At 43.8% G+C, this 17,570-nt stretch overlaps 1 protein-coding gene across 5 annotated transcripts in view; it reads left to right on the plus strand.

The window, feature by feature from the left end:
- The first annotated feature begins 3,595 nt into the window (after window positions 1-3,595).
- LOC122221293 (NLR family apoptosis inhibitory protein) overlaps window positions 3,596-17,570 on the plus strand; it is a 37,571-nt gene continuing 23,596 nt past the window's right edge. For 4 of the 5 annotated variants that reach the window (XM_042940628.1, XM_042940617.1, XM_042940620.1 and 1 more), the window contains exons 1-7: window positions 3,596-3,689; window positions 5,693-6,263; window positions 7,182-7,281; window positions 8,646-8,727; window positions 9,601-9,652; window positions 12,978-13,097; window positions 15,387-15,486. In XM_042940628.1, the coding sequence (XP_042796562.1) occupies window positions 5,696-6,263; window positions 7,182-7,281; window positions 8,646-8,727; window positions 9,601-9,652; window positions 12,978-13,097; window positions 15,387-15,486 (1,022 nt within the window). In that variant the 5' untranslated portion in view covers window positions 3,596-3,689; window positions 5,693-5,695. The remainder of the gene's footprint in view (window positions 3,690-5,692; window positions 6,264-7,181; window positions 7,282-8,645; window positions 8,728-9,600; window positions 9,653-12,977; window positions 13,098-15,386; window positions 15,487-17,570) is intronic. The other variant, XM_042940633.1, reaches the window with a different exon arrangement.

A 17,570-nucleotide genomic window follows, 5' to 3' on the forward strand; every position in this document is an offset into this window, starting at 1 on the left:
CGTTCATGCTCTGTCTCTCTCTGTCTCAAAAATAAATAAACATTAAAAAAAATAAAAAAAAAAATAAAGCAACACAATATTGAAGCATATAATCCATGTGACAAGACGATGAAATGACTGTAAAAGACCAAAGTGTCATCATGTTGAGAAGATACAAATATCTACTTCCAATATACAAGAGGATTTACACTCATACATTTAAAAAAAAGTTTTTTTAACGTTTATTTATTTTTGAGAGAGAAAGAGAGAGAGTGTGAGCAGGGGAGGGGCAGAAGGAGAGGGAGACACAGAATCTGAAGCTCCAAGCTGTCAGCACGGAGCCCGACGCGGGTCACAAACTGTGAGATCGTGACCTGAGTTGAAGTTGGACACTTAACAGACTGAGCCACGCAGGCGCCCCATTACATTCATATCTTTAAAACAGACCAGAAAGAGTCCTGTACATCACCAATAATATTTTGAAGATAGAATTTTAAGTTAAAAAAAAAAAATCCAATCCATAGAGGCAACAAAATCTATAAAGTGCTACAATAAATGTAATGTGCATTGGGCAAGACGCACACAACATTATAGATGAACAGTAAGGTTGATTGGGGAAAATTTTATAGGCAGAAGGGTCAGCGGTGTGGACAGATTCCACCGACCTCTGGACTGCCTATAAGAGGAATTGTTGGTTCAGCTGCAGCGGGATGCACCACGGAAAGTGCTTCAAAAGAGCACTGTCCCTGTAACATTATACATGCTATTAGAAAAGCGAAGAGGGGCTGGTGAATACCTGGTCATCTAGTTAACAATGATTGCTTCTTAGCTGGGAAACTGACCTTGCTGGATCAGAGCTTAGCCAGTGAGTTCACATTCCAATGATGTGGGTAACAAAAGCCTCCCTAACTCAGCAATTTGCTCAACTACCAAAAAGCGTAGGGAATGAGCTTTCTGGATTACCTAGGTTTGCCTTTCCTTAAAATCTAGCCTTATGGCAGCATAACGTAGCAGTTAAAAGTGCAGACTCCATAGCCAGACTGTCTGACTCATCTGAACCCCTATGTGCCTGAGTTACCCCGTCTGTAAAATGGAGATCATAATCATACCTACTTCCTTTGGACTGTTCAAGGGATTGGATGGACACATCTAACATGCTTAGACCTGTGCCAGGCAAGTACTAGACCTTAATAAATTTGCCTGTTAAATTACCTACTTAATAGACCTATTTATTTTAGACCCTAGTAAATTGCCTATTATTGGTAATAGTTACACAGTCTTGCTGAAATGATGTTAAAAAGTATAAATCCTCCAAAATTAAGAAAGCAGGAGGGGACCATCCGTGCACAGAATATTTTAACAAATTTTTGGAAGGTGGGAACGCCACTGGGAGTTCCCTTGGGAACAGCACGCCGCTGTAGTAATCAATGAATAGGCCGAAGAAGACCACAACCTGAATGTACCCATAACCTGTGGGAGAGTATGTCCCCTGCAAAGAAGACTGGGGACCCAAATTGCCAGGTGAGAAGGGCAGGAATGACAGGAAGGGCTGAATGTCAAGGGACCAATTTGAAGGCCAGCTCCCTCTGCTACACCATTAGGTTATTTGTAGCCAGGTGTTAACACCAAGGCAAAAAATCAGATTCTTCTCTTAAAAAAACAGAGAAAAAACTGTTTCAATGAACTTTGAGGAGTTAGTGGGGGCACTGGCACCCCCAAAGAATCCTTCCCGAACCGACCATTTGATGCTCAAGGAACATCTCAAGTGAGCTTTTTTTCAGCTGCTAGCTCTGTCCCTACAGGTAACTGGAAATCATTTTCTGAGGGGTTTCTCTGACATTTAAGGCTGGCTTGGCTGGGGTAAATCTTGGTTTTCCAGTCTGTTCTCCATAAAGTAAAGGGCTTAGGTCCAAATCACATTCATGTGACTTAATTGGATTTTTTAACCCTAACTCTGACCAATCAGCATTTAATTTGCTTCATTCTTAAATGTGAAACCGAAGACCGGGATACATTTGAGGAAAGCTGATGATGTGAAAAATAGACACCAAGATAAATGGCAAGAACCTTCGAGGAAACAGATAATGCAGGAGAGAGTTGAACTTAAACATCAGTATTGATAAAGTTAATTTGTAGAGAGGGACCCACAAAATGGAGATGACCCCAGGGGCCCAGGCCAAGTCACAAATCTAAACGTAAGTCAGGGGTGGCTGGGTGGCTCAGTCGGTTGAGGATCCCTCTTTGGTGCACAGTTTGTGAGTTCTAGCCCCGCATTGGGCTTCGTGCTGTCGGCACAGAGCCTGCTTCAGATCCTTTGTTCCCCCATCCTCACCCCCGCTCCTCCCCTCTCTCATGCTCTCTCTCAAAAATAAATAAAAACATGAAACAAACAACAACAACAAAGCCTAAGTCAGACTGCACTTACAGGAAACACCTGTCAAGGAAGCCTAACGATACCAGTCACAATCCTTCAACTCAGCTTTAGCTACTTTAGCTCACTGTAGAAAACAGAGCCTGCCAGCCTTACGAGGGAAGCGGCGACCTCCTAGCCAGTCATACTGTTTCCATGTTTACTCTTCTCTGTAAAGCTGGAGCCAGCGCAAAATCCCTCGGGAAGAGCACGCTAGCTGCTTGTAAGGTCCTGTACTCCCCCATACATGGATTCTGTTCCCTTGAATAAAGGACATCAAACTTGTTATTAGATTGTTTTAGTTTTGTCATTTGATAGTATCAGAGAAGAGAGTGACAAGGATTGCATTGGTTTAAAAAATTAGAGGGGCGCCTGGGTGGCTCAGTCGGTTAAGCGTCCGACTTCAGCTCAGGTCACGATCTCGTGGTCCGTGAGTTCGAGCCCCGCGTCGGGCCCTGGGCCGATGGCTCAGAGCCTGGAGCCTGTTTCCGATTCTGTGTCTCCCTCTCTCTCTGCCTCTCCCCCGTTCATGCTCTGTCTCTCTCTGTCTCAAAAATAAATAAACGTTAAAAAAAAAATTAAAAAAAAATTAGATGTGAAAACAAGGAACAGTCACCACAAGAAAGAGCTGTGGGGAAATAGAAGTAGAATGGCTGACACTAAGGATTGTTGTGGGAGAATTGAAAGAATATAGGAGAGGAAATCTCCAGGAAGTAGAGCAAACTGGTAAGAGAATGTTTGAGGGAAAAGAAAGTTAAGACTTAGATTTCCAACTGAATAATGGGGATACCAGGCAGAGTGAAAAGAGAAAAACAGTAGGAAGTTAGGAAATTAAAGATAATTGCCCAGGGCTGTTGGGAGCTCCACCTGTTCAGAATGAAAAAGCCCGCTGGGTGCCCAGGGCAATGGATGTAAAAGCACCCACACCTAGACACTATCCTAAGAATGTTTATAATCCCAAAGATAAAAGAGAAAATCCTCAAAGATACCAGAAAGGTAGAAACTGCCATCATCCCAGAAAGAAGATTTATATTAGCATCATAAGCTTTCATGAATCATGAACTATTTAGAATAAAATACTTTCTGCTGTGGGACATGGCAGGTTTTATTATTCCTTTCGAGTTCTGACCTAATGGCTGTTGACTCACAACCCTGGAACACTGGTAACTTCCCAGTGAACTGTGCAATTTGAGTTTTGGTTCCTCAAATGTTTTCTCAGTGCTTCCCATTAAAGGGCTAGCACAGAGGCTCAGCCACACACTCTCCTTCCTTCTGAGTGGGACTCCGGACAAGCCTCTCAGTAAGTAAATGAGCTTCTCTGACCATGGTGCTTTGCTTCCACACCTCACCTCGCAGTTCTCATGTTTCTCTCATTCCTGTTTGTCTCTTGGGAGGCCAGAGGACAGGCACTAGGGCCACACAGATGGGTTTGAATCCTAGCTGCACGACATAGGAGCCTCCCTGGCTCTCTTAGCTCTTGTTGTAAAAGAACAGGAAAGCTGGAGAGGGCTTCGGAGGTCTCTTCTGCCCAGAAACAGCCTGGGGACCAGCAAAACTGACCAGTGAACTTCGTTGTCTACGTACAGGACGACTGCGGACCAGCTGGTCTCTTGCAATCCTGTACTTCCGTACCCCCAGAGAGACGGGGATCTGAGATGCTGCATGTTGGCCAAACCTGAATGAAATGTCCAAACTGGTGATGAATGTAGTCAGTCGTGTGCTAAGGTCTGAAACAGACCGGGGTGGGGGTGGGGGGCAGCTGGCGTCAGCTTGTTTCTGGTTTTGGGACCGGTCACGCAGCCTAGTTTTGGTCACAGGACCAGAGGGGTCTCTAAGACTCCTCCTCAGATGAGATTATGGTTTCTCTAAGAGCTATCTAGGTGGTTCATTACCTAAAGTGAAGAATGTCCTGTGCAATAGAGAAAAATCCCTAGGTACTGATCCTGGAGTCTGAGTCTCTCTCTCGTGTAGACCTGTTTTTAATTTTTTTTTTCAGTATTTATTTTTTGGGAGAGCACAGGTGAGGGAGGGACGGAGTGAGGGAGACAGAGGATCTAAAGCAAACTGCGCTGACAGGCTGACAGCGGCCAGCCCGACATGGGGCTCCAACTGAGCAACCGCAAGATCATGACCTGAGTGGAGGTCAGACGCTTAACCGACCGAGCCACCCAGGCGCCTCATGAATTTTAATTTTTGTATCTTATCTTTCACTGTTGTTAAAGCCTTATGTAACTATACTGTGTAGAGTCTTGTGAGTTTTTTCAGTTAGCCAACCCTGGGTGATGGCTGGAGACGGGGCACTGTGATTGGCATACTGGAAACCCGTGGTTCCTCTTTTAAATTTAAATGATGGCTAAGACTTTGGGAGAAAAAAAAAAAAAAACAAACAATGAAAAGTGGGAGAATGAGAAAAGAATGAAAAGAGTTCAAGCCACAGAGGCCAGGCTGGCTGCTGAGGCATCAGTGGCTTGATTTCAAGTAGGAGAACTATTGATGGGAGGAAAAGCAGAGCAGGGAGGGACCGGTGGTAGATCCTGAACCAGAGCAAAGAACTAAGCTATTAACACAAACTCAGAGAGGAAGTCCTCCCAGAAAACCATTTCTTGGCTGGTTTGGGCTGCTTTGGCAAAAATGAAAGTAAGAGCCTCAGGCAGCCGAGTCCACCAAGGTTTGATCTGTTCGTTCTGGGAAGGGATGTGATGGCAAAGGAGAGTTGGGGAGATATTTCTTTTGGTCATAATGTGACTCTCATCTGCTAGCCACCAAAGGGACTGTACAGAGCAAAAGAGAATTGAAACAAAGGGGCGATTCCGTCGAAACCTCGGTAACCTTCTGGTCTGATAGACCTTCCTAGATAACCTCCGCGGAGACAGATTTCCTGCACTAATGACAAAGGAGCTCTTCCTTGCACTGGATCCTGCCAAATAAACGGCATGCTTGCTCTTAATCAAGACCCTCAGCTGCAGCTTTTGCAGAAATGTGGGTAGATTGGCAAGTTCTTGATCAGCTGAACCGGGTAAAGGCGGGAGTGGGTGGGAAGTGCATAAACCCACCTTGCAGAGCTGAACCACCCAACTTCATGTTGGGTTTAACAGAAGATTAACAGAAGATTAACAGAAAATTAACAGGGATTAACAGAAGACTCCTGAGGCTCCCAGAGTGTGGAGAATGCAAGCAGGCATGTTGCGGCTTGTTATATGATGGTGCTATGGGAGCCCCTGCTTTATGCCTTTGACCTAAGTGGTGACTTACCTGCAGCTGCTCAGGTGGAAGTTCATCAACCTGCTTTTCTTTCCTTTTCAGAAAATGGCGGCCCAGGAGGCGGCCCAGGAGGATAGGATTTCCGAGTTTGATTTTGCTTTGCTCCCGGAGCTGTCTGCTTTTCTAGGCATAGATGCAGTTCAGTTCGCCAAAGAAATGGAAGAAGGATTTCAGAAGGAACGAGAAAAAATGCAGAAAGGCTTTAACTCACACATGCGCAGTGAAGCAAAAAGGTTGAAGAGTTTTGTGACCTATGAGCACTACAGCTCATGGACGCCACAGGAGATGGCAGCAGCCGGGTTTTATTTCACTGGTGTAAAATCTGGGATACAGTGCTTCTGCTGCAGCTTAATCCTCTTTGGTGCCCACATCCACAGACTCCCCATAGAACTTCACAAGAAGTTTCGTCCACGTTGTGAGTTCCTTTTGGGCAAAGATGTTGGTAACGTTGGCAAGTATGATATAAGAGTCAAGAATCCAGAGAACATGCTGAGAGGCGACAAAGCAAGGTACCAGGAAGACAGGGCCAGACTCGAATCCTTCCAGAACTGGCCATTTTACGTGCAAGCGGTATCCGTGAGGGACCTCTCAGCTGCTGGCTTTGTCTTTACAGGTAATTTTTTTTTTTTAACGTTTATTTATTTTTGAGACAGAGAGAGACAGAGCTGAACGGGGGAGGGTCAGAGAGAGAGGGAGACACAGAATCTGAAGCAGGCTCCAGGCTCCAAACTGTCAGCACAGAGCCTGACGCGGGGTTTAAACCCATGGACGGTGAGATCATGACCTGAGCCGAAGTCAGATGCTTAACGGACTGAGCCACCCAGGCGCCCCTTTCCTTAATTCTTTTAATGGCTGCAGTATTGGGAGGGGGGGAGTTGTTTGCTTTAATTTTAAGGCTAACTTTAATGTATAGGGAGAATTACACTCTAGAAAACTGCACTATGTTTGAAATCTCCTGGCCATGCCATAAATGTTAGGACAAGTGTGAATGACAATTTTGAAAGCAGCAGTCATTTACTGAGTATGTGTTTGATGCTAAGTTCAAATTCAGCCTTAATTCTAATCCAACAACTTGCCCCTTCCCCACATCTCACAGTTGAGTTTATTAGGCTCAAAGAGTTTAAGAAATGTGCTTAAGTCTCCACGGAAACTTCATGGCAGAACTACAAGTTACAGCTTCTAATGGTACCTTACTTTATGAGTGCTGGTGTTTCTTGGCTTCCTGACTCCTTCCCTGAGAGCTCAAAGAGCAAAACACCAGCCCTTGGAAGGAATTGGGGCGGGTGCATAAGCAGCTGACCGTTCTGTATGTGAAGTAGGGCTGTGGCTGAGGGGTAGGGTACCCTAACTGCTCCCTTAGGGGAGAAGGGCTGTGTGTGGGGTAGAGATTCAGCCTGCAGGGGGTGTGAACAGACAGACATGCTGCAGTGCCTTTTGCTCATGCACCAAGCAGTCAGCTCCTAGAAACTCGTCTTCTGCACTACTCCATCGAGCCATTGCTGGGCGATCTAAATGTGTCCTTCACATGTAGGTAAACGGGACACTGTGCAGTGTTTTTCCTGTGGTGGATGTTTAGGAAACTGGGAAGAGGGAGACGATCCTTGGAAGGAACATGCCAAGTGGTTCCCCAAGTAAGTAGATAAATATATTTTTCCTGTAATTATCTTTGTTTTTTTTTTTGTTGTTGTTGTTGTTGTTGTTGTAAGGCAAAAGACAAGTCATCTGGAGTAGCGTCTTCAGTCTTGATCGTTTCCTATCCGATATTGGAACATTTCAGAATTTATTCAAGAAAGGCTTGATTACTTTGTGGAAAATGTGAATTGTATCATTTAAAATCATTTTGGGGCACCTGGATGGCTCAGTCGGTTGAGCGGCCATCTCTTGGTTTCAGCTCAGGTCATGATCCTTGGGTTGTGTGTTGGAGCCCCGCATTGGGCTCCACACTGAGCTTGGAGCCTGCTTAAGATTCTCTCTCTGTCTCTGTCTCTCTCTCTCTCTCTCTGCCCCTCTCCCCTGCTTGTACTCTCTCTCTCATTAAATAAAAAATAAAATAAAATCACTTCTTTTTTTAATGTTTATTCTTCGAGAGAGAGCACATGCATGGTCATGCATGTGAGCAGGGGAGGGGTAGAGAGAGGAAGAGAGAAATCCCAAAAATTCTGTGCTGACAGCCCAGAGCCTGTCATGGCGTTCAAAGTCACCAACCCTCAGATCATGACCTGAGCCGAAACCAAGAGTTGGACACGTAACTAAGCCTCCCCAAGCGCTCCATTATAAAACCACTTCTTAAAGGTTGTTTTATTAGAATCCTATCTGTTTGGCAAAGTAGTTCCAGATCTGCCTTAATTAATAAAGAATAATTTGCATGGGGATGATGTAAAATAGTGTATAAAGGAAGTTGGAAAGTAACACCATGTTTAAAATCTTACTACACATGGTTACCTGTACTGCTGAATATATACCTCGTGCAAATGTTTTATTTCAAAAACTGAAAAGTTTTGATTACAACGTTTAGTTCTCTGCTTAGAAAATGAAGTATGTTTCAATTATCTTTAATGCTATATTGAGTAGTATTTTCTACATGACTTTACATCTCCCAAATACGGATTTATTGCTTAAACCTTTTTTTAACTTTGATGTTGAAAATTTTTAACGTTTATTTATTTTTGAGAGAGAGGTAGATAGCGAGCAGGGGAGGGGCAGAGAGAGAGGGAGACAGAATCCCAAGCAGGCTCCCTGCCATCAGCACACAGCCCGATGTGGGGCTTGAACCCATGAACCATGAGATCATGACCCGAGCCCAAACCAAGAATTGGATGCTTAACCAACTGAGCCACCCAGGAGCCCCTGATGTTGAAAATTTTAAACAAAAGTAGAACAGTTGGGGCACCTGGGTGGCTCAGTTGGTTAAGTGCTGGATTCTTTTTTTTTTTTTTTTTTAATGTTTATTTTTACTTTTGAGAGACAGATGTTTACTATTGTTTACCAATTACAGATGTGAATTTCTTCAAAGTAAGAAATCCTCAGAGGAAATTGCACAGTATATCCAAAGCTACAAGGGATTTGTTGGTGTCACGGTAATTTATAACAGCAAATATTTTCTCAAGTTGGCTTTTGGTTACCTGATACTTTGTGAATTAGAAGGGGGGGGTGGCATTCTTTTTTTGTCATGGGCTCCATTTGTTTCTTCTTCCCTTCTTTCATTTCTCCTACCTCTCTTCTGGTCGACTGCAGAAAACCACATTGTCTTGCTGAACTACAACCAGTCTTACCCTCTTTGACTGGAGTCACCCCACCCCCACCCTGCTTCCACTTCCAATGGCTGCCCCCACCTGAATGCCTGCATAAGATATTCACACCTGGTACCCCCAGCCCAGCTGGCCTCAGAGCTGGTTACTTTATACTCTATTAGTAAGGATTCCCTAGTGTCCGGTCACTTCCCGAATTGGCTTAAACAAGAAAAGAGTGGATTGGCTAAGAGGACTCAGAAGGTGAGAACCCTGAAAAGAAGATGGCCTGAAAGGGAGGAGGAGTGTTTGCTCAGAAAGAAATCTGGGTGCAGTTTCAGGATTGGTTGCTTAACACCTAACCACCTCACTGAATCCGTTTTCCTCCATATAGCTTATACTGCCTCATTAGTCAAAGTACATCTGTGCAATGTTAATATAACTCTGATTTTGGACTGGATCTTTGGAAAACATGACCCTGAGAAAGCTCCCTGTTGGCTATAGATAAACACTCACAGGTGTTTTTTTTGTTTTTGTTTTTTGCACTGCATTAAGAAATTCCAACATCAATAGAGATGGAAATTAGGAATGATCCCACAAACCTGCCGCAACCCAATGAAACTATGGGGGGCGGGGGAAGGAGAGTTCTTACCACTTGTGATTCATAGATCACTGTATTGTCTAAGTCAAATAGTTAATAACTTGAATTTTAATTTTCTTCAGGGAGAACACTTTGTGAATTCCTGGGTCAAGAGAGAGTTACCTATGGTGTCAGGTAAAGACTCAGGCATATCCCAAAGGCTTTGCTTATTTCTTCCTTTGCTTTTTTTTTTTTTGTCATCTTTTTTTTTTTTTATTCTCTTCCTCACATTATGGTGTCATAATCATTTTTTTAATGTTTATTTTTGAGAGAGAGAGGGAGACACAGAATCAGAAGCAGGCTCCAGGCTCTGAGCTGTCAGCACAGAGCCCAACGTGGGGCTCATACCCACAGACCACGAGATCATGACCTGATCCCAAGTCAGAAGCTTAACCAGCTGAGCCACCCAGGCGCCCCTATGGTGTCATAATAATTAAAAAAAACCAAAAACAAAAAACTATTTTCATAAGAGATTTCTAGTCTTCGGGAGTGACTTAGTTTTTTGTTTTTGTTTTTTTTTTGATGTTTATTTTTGAGTGAGTGAGACAGAGAGTGCAGGCAGGGGAGGGGCAGAGAGAGGGATACACAGAACCGGAAGCAGGCTCCACTCTGGGCTGTCAGCACAGAGCCCGACGCGGGGCTTGAACTCAGGAGCTGTGAGATCATGACCTGAGCTGAAGTCAGACACTTAACCTACTGAGCCACACAGGTGCCCCTGGAATGACTTTGTTTTTTTTGTTTTTTTGTTTTTTTGGCATAAATGAGCATACGACAGAGTTGGGTCTTCGACACTTTCTTTAGAACAATGTCCTAAATTTTCTGGATAAAACACTTCTGAATATGTTCTTAAATGGATCAGTGTTAAGAAATTAGGTGTGAGATAATAGAAAATACATAAATTCCCCCAGTTCCTGGCACCTAGCGCCTAAAACCCTTAAGAATCCCTAAGTGATCAGGGGCACTTGGATGGCTCAGTCGGTTAAGTGTCCTACTTCTGCTCGGGTCAGGTTCTCTGTGAGTTTGAGCCCCGCATCTGGGCTCTGTGCTGACAGCTTGGAGCCTGGATTCTGTGTCTCCTTCTCTTCTTACTCCTCCCCTGCTCATGCTCTGTCTGTCTCTGTCTCTCAAAAATAAATAAACATAAAAAAAAAAAAAGAATTTCTAAGTGACCAGAGCACTGAGAGGATATTTTGTTCTAATGAGGTGGGTGGCTCTTGGATGCTGTGGGTGGGATCCTGGATGGGGGCTTCTCATTAGGAAGGCCAAACCACCTTTAGAAGCTTCCTCCCATTCTTCCTCAGTCCTTCCTCCCATTCTTCAGAGAGAGAGAGAGAGAGAGGAGGGGGCTGAAAGTGGAGGTAATGATCAATCAGGCCTACATGAGGAAGCCTCCTTAAATAGCCCAGTAGCATAGTGTTCAGAGAGCTTCCAGGGGAGAGAATACACCCACAGCCAACTCCCCGCGGGACAGAAGCTTCCCACACACACATACACACTGGGCCTATGTATGTCTTCATCTGTTTGTCCATGTGTATCCTTTATCGTCCCCTTAAAGAAAGTGGTAAGTGTTTCCCTGAGTTCTGTGAGCCACTCTAGCAAATAAAGTGGTGTGGGAGCAGTCTTGTGTGGCTGAGCCCTTAACCTGTGGGATCTGACATATCTCTGGTAAAGTTAGATTTGGGTAAATTGTAGGACACCCAGCTGGTGTCAGAGAATGGCTTCAGGGGGCGGGCATAGGACCCTCACACATCTGGTGTCAGAAGGGTTGTGAGTGTGATAGTTGTGTGAGAGCAATGGGCACATAGGAAAAGATGGGTTTTTCCAAAATACTAAGTAATATTCAGATTAAAAACGAAGTTAATGGCAGGATCCTGTGTTCAAAGGTAGAACACCAAGGCAAGCTTTCATGTTAAACACGCAGAACCAAATTAACATAGGTTAGTTTTCTTTTTTTTTTTAATTTTTCAAAAATGTTTTTATTTTTGAGATACAGAGAGTATGAGTGGAGGAGGGGCAGAAAGAGGGAGACACAATCTGAAGCAGGCTCCAGGCTCTGAGCTGTCAGCACAGAGCCTGATGCGGAGCTGGAACTCACGGACTGTGAGATCATGACCCGAGCCGAAGTCAGACGCTTAACCAACTGAACCACCCTGGCGCCCCCATAGGTTAGTTTTCAAGTCCTCACAGGGTACAGAAAGAAGACAGGAACGCAACCCTAGGCCCAGCCCAAGGTGGGAAGTCCAGTGGAGACTACGTCACAGAGTGGATACCCCAAAGGGTATCCTGCCTGCTCTTAAGGGAGATAACAAGGAAAACTTGATATTCTCGAATCTTGATGCTAAGCTGGGGAGAAAGAGAATCTCCTCTAGCACTGTCTTGTTTTATTTTGATGGTAGTTGATGAGGGAGCCTGGGGCGAGCTGAGGGCAAAACACAGGCTGGCACATACAGCCCCTGACCCCCAGGTGGGTGATATGTGATATTCCTCGGACACTCCTGTGTTTAAAGAACACCAAGGCTAGCTTTCATCTTAAACACGCAGAACCAAATTAACATAGGTTAGTTATGTTAGAGGACAGACGAAAGGGGTATAAGTGCTTGCCATGGTGACGTGGGAAACTAAGGCAAATGAAAAATTGAGTTTCCTTACTGCCTATAGCCCACTGACAAGTCCTTAAAACCAGCAGACTGACCTCCTTGGAGCTCAGCTGTCTGATGATGACACTTTGCTGGGGGCAAAAGGGAATCTTAGTCTAACATTATCCCAATCTCGAGGATCCTGTAAGTCTACTTCCTTTACCTCAACTGCCCCAAGATGTATGCTGGCAATCATCCTCCAAGCTTATGGCCCCCTGATATGCATCTGCAGGGTCTCATGACTGAGGTTTTATTAAATATTAATAACTGGCATTTCCCTAGCAACAGCTAGCCCCTCAAGGTCCTGGAAACCTTGCTTTCAAAATACCTTAGAGATTTAGTCTATCCCTGACCCCCTCCTAACATGAGGGTATATCATGAGTTACCCCTCAAGACCCCATGAAGCTCTTCCTGCCCATGGGTCCTGTCCCCGTATTTTAATGAAATCGCCTTTTTGCACCAAAGATGCCTTCAAGAATCCTTTTTTGGCCATCGGTTCTGGACCACCCCGCCATCACCCCAAAACTTCATCAGTAGATGATGAAGAGATCATTTTGAAATGTTTTATTATAGAAAAATTTGAACCTACGCAGAAATGAGACAGTAGTATTTAGCCACCACATATCTGCCAGTGCTTCAGCGCTTCGACATGTGGTCAGTCTTGCTTCATCGTAACTATTCCATCTTTTCCAACCCCTCCTCCAATTACATTGAAGCAAAACGCAATGCATCCATATTCCATCTCTAGATACAAAGGGGTAATTTGAACACTGATAGTTGGAATCTCAAAGCTTGCTGATCTCCCCGTATGCCTTTTTTTCAAGCATATTGCAATGACAGCATCTTTGCTAATGAAGGACTACGACTGGAATCTTTTAAGAGCTGGCCCCATGCATTCCCTGCAGGAGTTTCAGCTCTGGTCAGAGCAGGTCTTCTCTATACAGGTGAGTCGCTAGTTTCTGCCAAGCTCTGGTCTTGCTCTTTCTTATGTCCACTTAAACTCCATTTGTACCTTATGGTCCTGGACTTGTGTTTATGTAGACTCAACAGTCTCTGCGTTTCTTTTTTAAATGTTTATTATTATGAGAGAGAGAGAGAGAGAGAGAGAGTGCTCACAGGAGAGGGTCAGAGAGAGAGAGGGAGAGAGAGAATCCCAAGCAGGCTCTACACTGTTAGTGCAGAGCCCAACGTGGGGCTTGAACCATGAACCATGAGATCATGACCTGAGCGGAAACCAAGAGTCGGATGCTTAAGTGACTGAGCCGCCCAGGTGCTCCTACAATGTCTTTTACTTTCTACACCTTATTCTCCAACCCTCACCCCCTACCAACCTTGGCTTCCCTGGAAACTGTCACATGACCTTTGTACTTCCCTTCTGCTTCTACCTCTGTAACCTGAACTTAGTAGTCACGTGGCCATACCTACCTATAAGAGGAGCTAGGATGTTGTTTCTTTTTCCTGGATGACTAGCAAAAAGGGGGGTTTCTGTTACCATGGAAGAAAGAGAGATACTGGGAGTGTGGATAGCAGCCTTTGCCATACTCTATTTGGAAGAGAACATCAGGAAATTCTTGTGTTTTAGGTAAGTTTTTTTTTTTTTAATTAAAGTTGATTTTTTTAGTCATCTCTACACCCAACATGGGGCTCAAACTCACCACCCCACAATCATGAGTCACATATTCTTCCGACTGAGCCACCTAGGCTCTCCCAGGAAGTTCTTCTTTATGATTTCCGACCATGTAGCATCTGCTGTCAGTTGGTAATGTTCTCTGTTTAGTTGTTGGTCCTCAGGCAGCTCCACTCTGTAATCCAGAGTGGGTTCGTTCTCCTTAGCAAAATATCTGTATGAGTACAGAAAGATGATCAGAGAAAAGATAGTGAACTCACAACACGAGGTGCAGGCTCTACCAACTGAGCCAGCCAGGTGCCCCTTGCTGTCTTTCTTTAGACCAAATACACACATGGAGTCATGATAGCAGAGGTCCATGCAGATCTCGTGGTGAGTGGTCAAGTAGGTATCAGAAATATCACAGGGCATTGTGGGGTACGGGAATGCTATGGTCACTTTAGCAGACCTATTCCATTGGTACAAAAAAAATTTTTTTAAGATTGCACATTAAAAAAAAAAAAAGTATTTATTTTTGAGAAAGTGGGAGACACAGAATCTGAAGCAGGCTCCAGTGTCTGAGCTGTCGGCACTGAGCCTGACGTGGGGCTCGAACTCGTGAACAGTGAGATCATGACCTGAGTGGAACAGACGCTCAATCGACTGAGCCACCCAGGTGCCTAGTACAGAAAAATCTTAATGCCTCACAATTTTAAGCATTTGAAAAGACATCATTTCCCCCCCCCCCGCCCCCACCCAGCCCCGCTTTCTCCATACTCTATTCTTTCTCTTGCCAGTGTCCTCAAAGATCCTCTGCCCAGTGTCCTCACCCTGTTCCTTTTCAAACCTCCAGCTCTCCCCACAAGTCTGAGTCCTCTGACCCTTGTAGGATTTTGCAGTCTCTAAGGCCTTGTATTTTTGTCCAGATACAAAGGGAGGTTTTCTTCTGCCCTAGCTTTGCGGTGCCTACAAGGGTCCAAGAGTAGAAGGAAGATGATGGATGCTCCATTTCTATTTCAATCATTTGGTGGGTCCTAATACTAATTTCCCTTCAGAGAAATAATTTCATAAGGAGACTTGATGCTGCTTGTAGTGAAATAAACCAGGGAATCATGTAGTAAGAGGCACTTGATTCTTCATGAATTTACTTATATACGGGCTGCTACATTTCCTCAAAGATTTTTCCCCTTGAGCTCCAAATACATTCTTTCTGTCCTATTCCTTAAACAAATACTTAGTGAGTGTTTAATAAGAAGTGCTAGGTACTTTTCTAGGCCAGTGAGATTCATGAGTGAGCGAAACGGACAAAAATCTCTTGCTTCGAGGAGCTATAATTCCACATTCTGATTTGCAAATCTCTCTCTCTATTAATGGAGGATGGGACAGGGAGAGGGTGTTTATCAAAGTGCCTGGTACCTTAGGAGCATTTGGTTCGTTAGTTGATTACTCTGTTGGCCAAGAGAAGAATCCTACATAGAATATCACCTTGCTGGTGACCCAAACTGTGACTCTGTCGCAAAATCCGATTGGAAATACGAAGAGCGTTTTGGTCATAAAGGCTTCGTGATTGTTATCTGTGACAGTTGACAAATGCACATACAAGTGGATGGAATTTCCTTACTTTTAGGCACGAAGGACATCGTCCAGTGTTTCTTCTGCGGAGGATGTATGGAGAACTGGAAGGAAGGTGATGACCCATTAGAAGATCATGCCAAATATTTTCCCAAGTGAGTGGAATGAATGTTTAGTGTCTGTGAATTTGGATGCACGTTTAATAATTCTCCCCGTCCCCCAGTTTTATTTTCTAAGTCTTCACCCACCTCGTGGATTCATGTTATGTAGCATGAATGTTTATTTCTTTCATCCTCTTGCTCTCGTGGCATCCTTCACATGTAGAATTCCTTGTTACATGTGTAGTTCTGGTTAGAGCAGTAATTTTTACATTACATGTTTTTATTATCATGACTATATAAATGCTATGCAGAGATAAACCTTGTAGTAAATTAACACTTACTTTTCTTCCCTGTACAACTTTTAATTTTTGTAGGAAGTGATAACTTTGTTTGGCTTAATTTTTGTTGTTTTCAGGTGAGATTCATACATTAGCCATTTTATTTAAAAATTTTTTTCTAATGTTTATTTTTGAGAGTGAGAGAGAGACAGCGCAAGCAGGGAAGGGACAGAGAGAGAGGGAGACACAGAATCTGAACCAGGCTCCAGGCTCTGAGCTGTCCGCACAGAGCCTGACATGGGGCTCAAACTCGTGAACTGTGAGATCATAAACTGAGCCAAAGTCAGATGCTCAACCAATTGAACCACCCAGGCACCCCCCACCTTTTAAAATATTTATTAAAGAAGGTATAGCCATTTGCTTAGTTTTTTATATATAGTTAGTTCATCTTCAAATTCTCCCAAACGTTTAAACCTCCAATCCTTCATTTGGACCTACAAGATACCCCAGCATTTTCATTTTCTTGAAAGGGTCTGTTCTGATGTCTTCTGACCTGATCCAGTATGAACTACTTGTCCTGTAGGCACCTGGGATCCCGGGATCTTCCCTCACATTCATCCTGGGTATTCCCATTTCTTCCCTCTTGTGTTGTAGCTCCCGCTTGCTGGATCTAATGCCATCCTCTTGGTTCATTTACTAGTGCAGAAGATTATGCATATATTTATACTCCAAACCCCACACTTGTGTTTGGGTAGTTTAGCTAGTTTTAGTACTCTAGGTTGGAAGTCCTTCTCATTCTGAATCTTAGAGGCATTGCTACATTTCCTAATAGCTTCCTGTGTTGCTGTTGAAAAGTTCCATGCCTTTCTAATTCTTAATCCTGTGAGTGCAAACTACTCTACCCCTCTCTGGAAGCTTTTAGAATTTTCTGTTTGTTTCCAGTGTTCTAAAATTTCATGAAGAAATGAGGAAATGCCCATTTCTTTAATATTTCTTTTCTGTGAATTTTTTAAAAAAATTTATTTTAGAGAAAGAGAGTGTGAGAGGGAGGGAGGGAAGGAGAGAGAGAGAGAGAGAGAGAGAGAGAAAGAGAGATTGAGAGGATTAATTCCAAGCAGGCTGCACGCTCAGCACACAGCCTGATGCAGGGCTCAATCCCACAATCCTTGGATCATGACCTGAGCTGAAACCACAAGTTGGACACTCAACCCACTGAGCCGCCCAAGCGCCTGCAAGAAGAAATAGGTTCTTTTCACTTGGTAATTAGTAAGAGTTTTCCCAGAAATACGTATTAATACATACAGATCTTCAAATACTTCCATCTAATTCTAAGATTCTAAAGAGGATACTGCTTCGAACAGGTTTTGACAGGAGTAGTTGTTTAGTTGTCCTTTATTATTTAGATTTAGTATCTAGTAAACTGTTGGGAACAGTAAGGACATTTTTTTTTTTTATTAAAAAAATTTTTTTTAACGTTTATTCATTTTTGAGACACAGAGAGAGACAGAGCATGAATGGGGGAAGGTCAGAGAGAGAGAGGGAGACACAGAATCTGAAGCGGGCTCCAGGCTCTGAGCTGTCAGCACAGAGCCCGATGCGGGCTGTGAGATGACCTGTGAGATCATGACCTGAGCCCAAGTGGGACCCGTAACCAACTGAGCCACCCAGATGCTCCTATCTACCTTTTTTGAAAAAAAACAAAAACAAAAAAACAAAAGCAAACTAGGATGCCTGCGCTAGAGTACCTAAAATATTTACGTATGATTTAAAGGACTGTAATAAACCGATGAACCCATCAGTAAAGTTATGAAATGGAACATTACTAATTCTTTAGAAGGTCCCCGTGTGCCCACCCTCCCC

The sequence above is a fragment of the Panthera leo genome, chromosome A1, assembly GCF_018350215.1.
Source record: "Panthera leo isolate Ple1 chromosome A1, P.leo_Ple1_pat1.1, whole genome shotgun sequence".
NCBI classification, from domain to species: Eukaryota; Metazoa; Chordata; class Mammalia; order Carnivora; family Felidae; genus Panthera; species Panthera leo.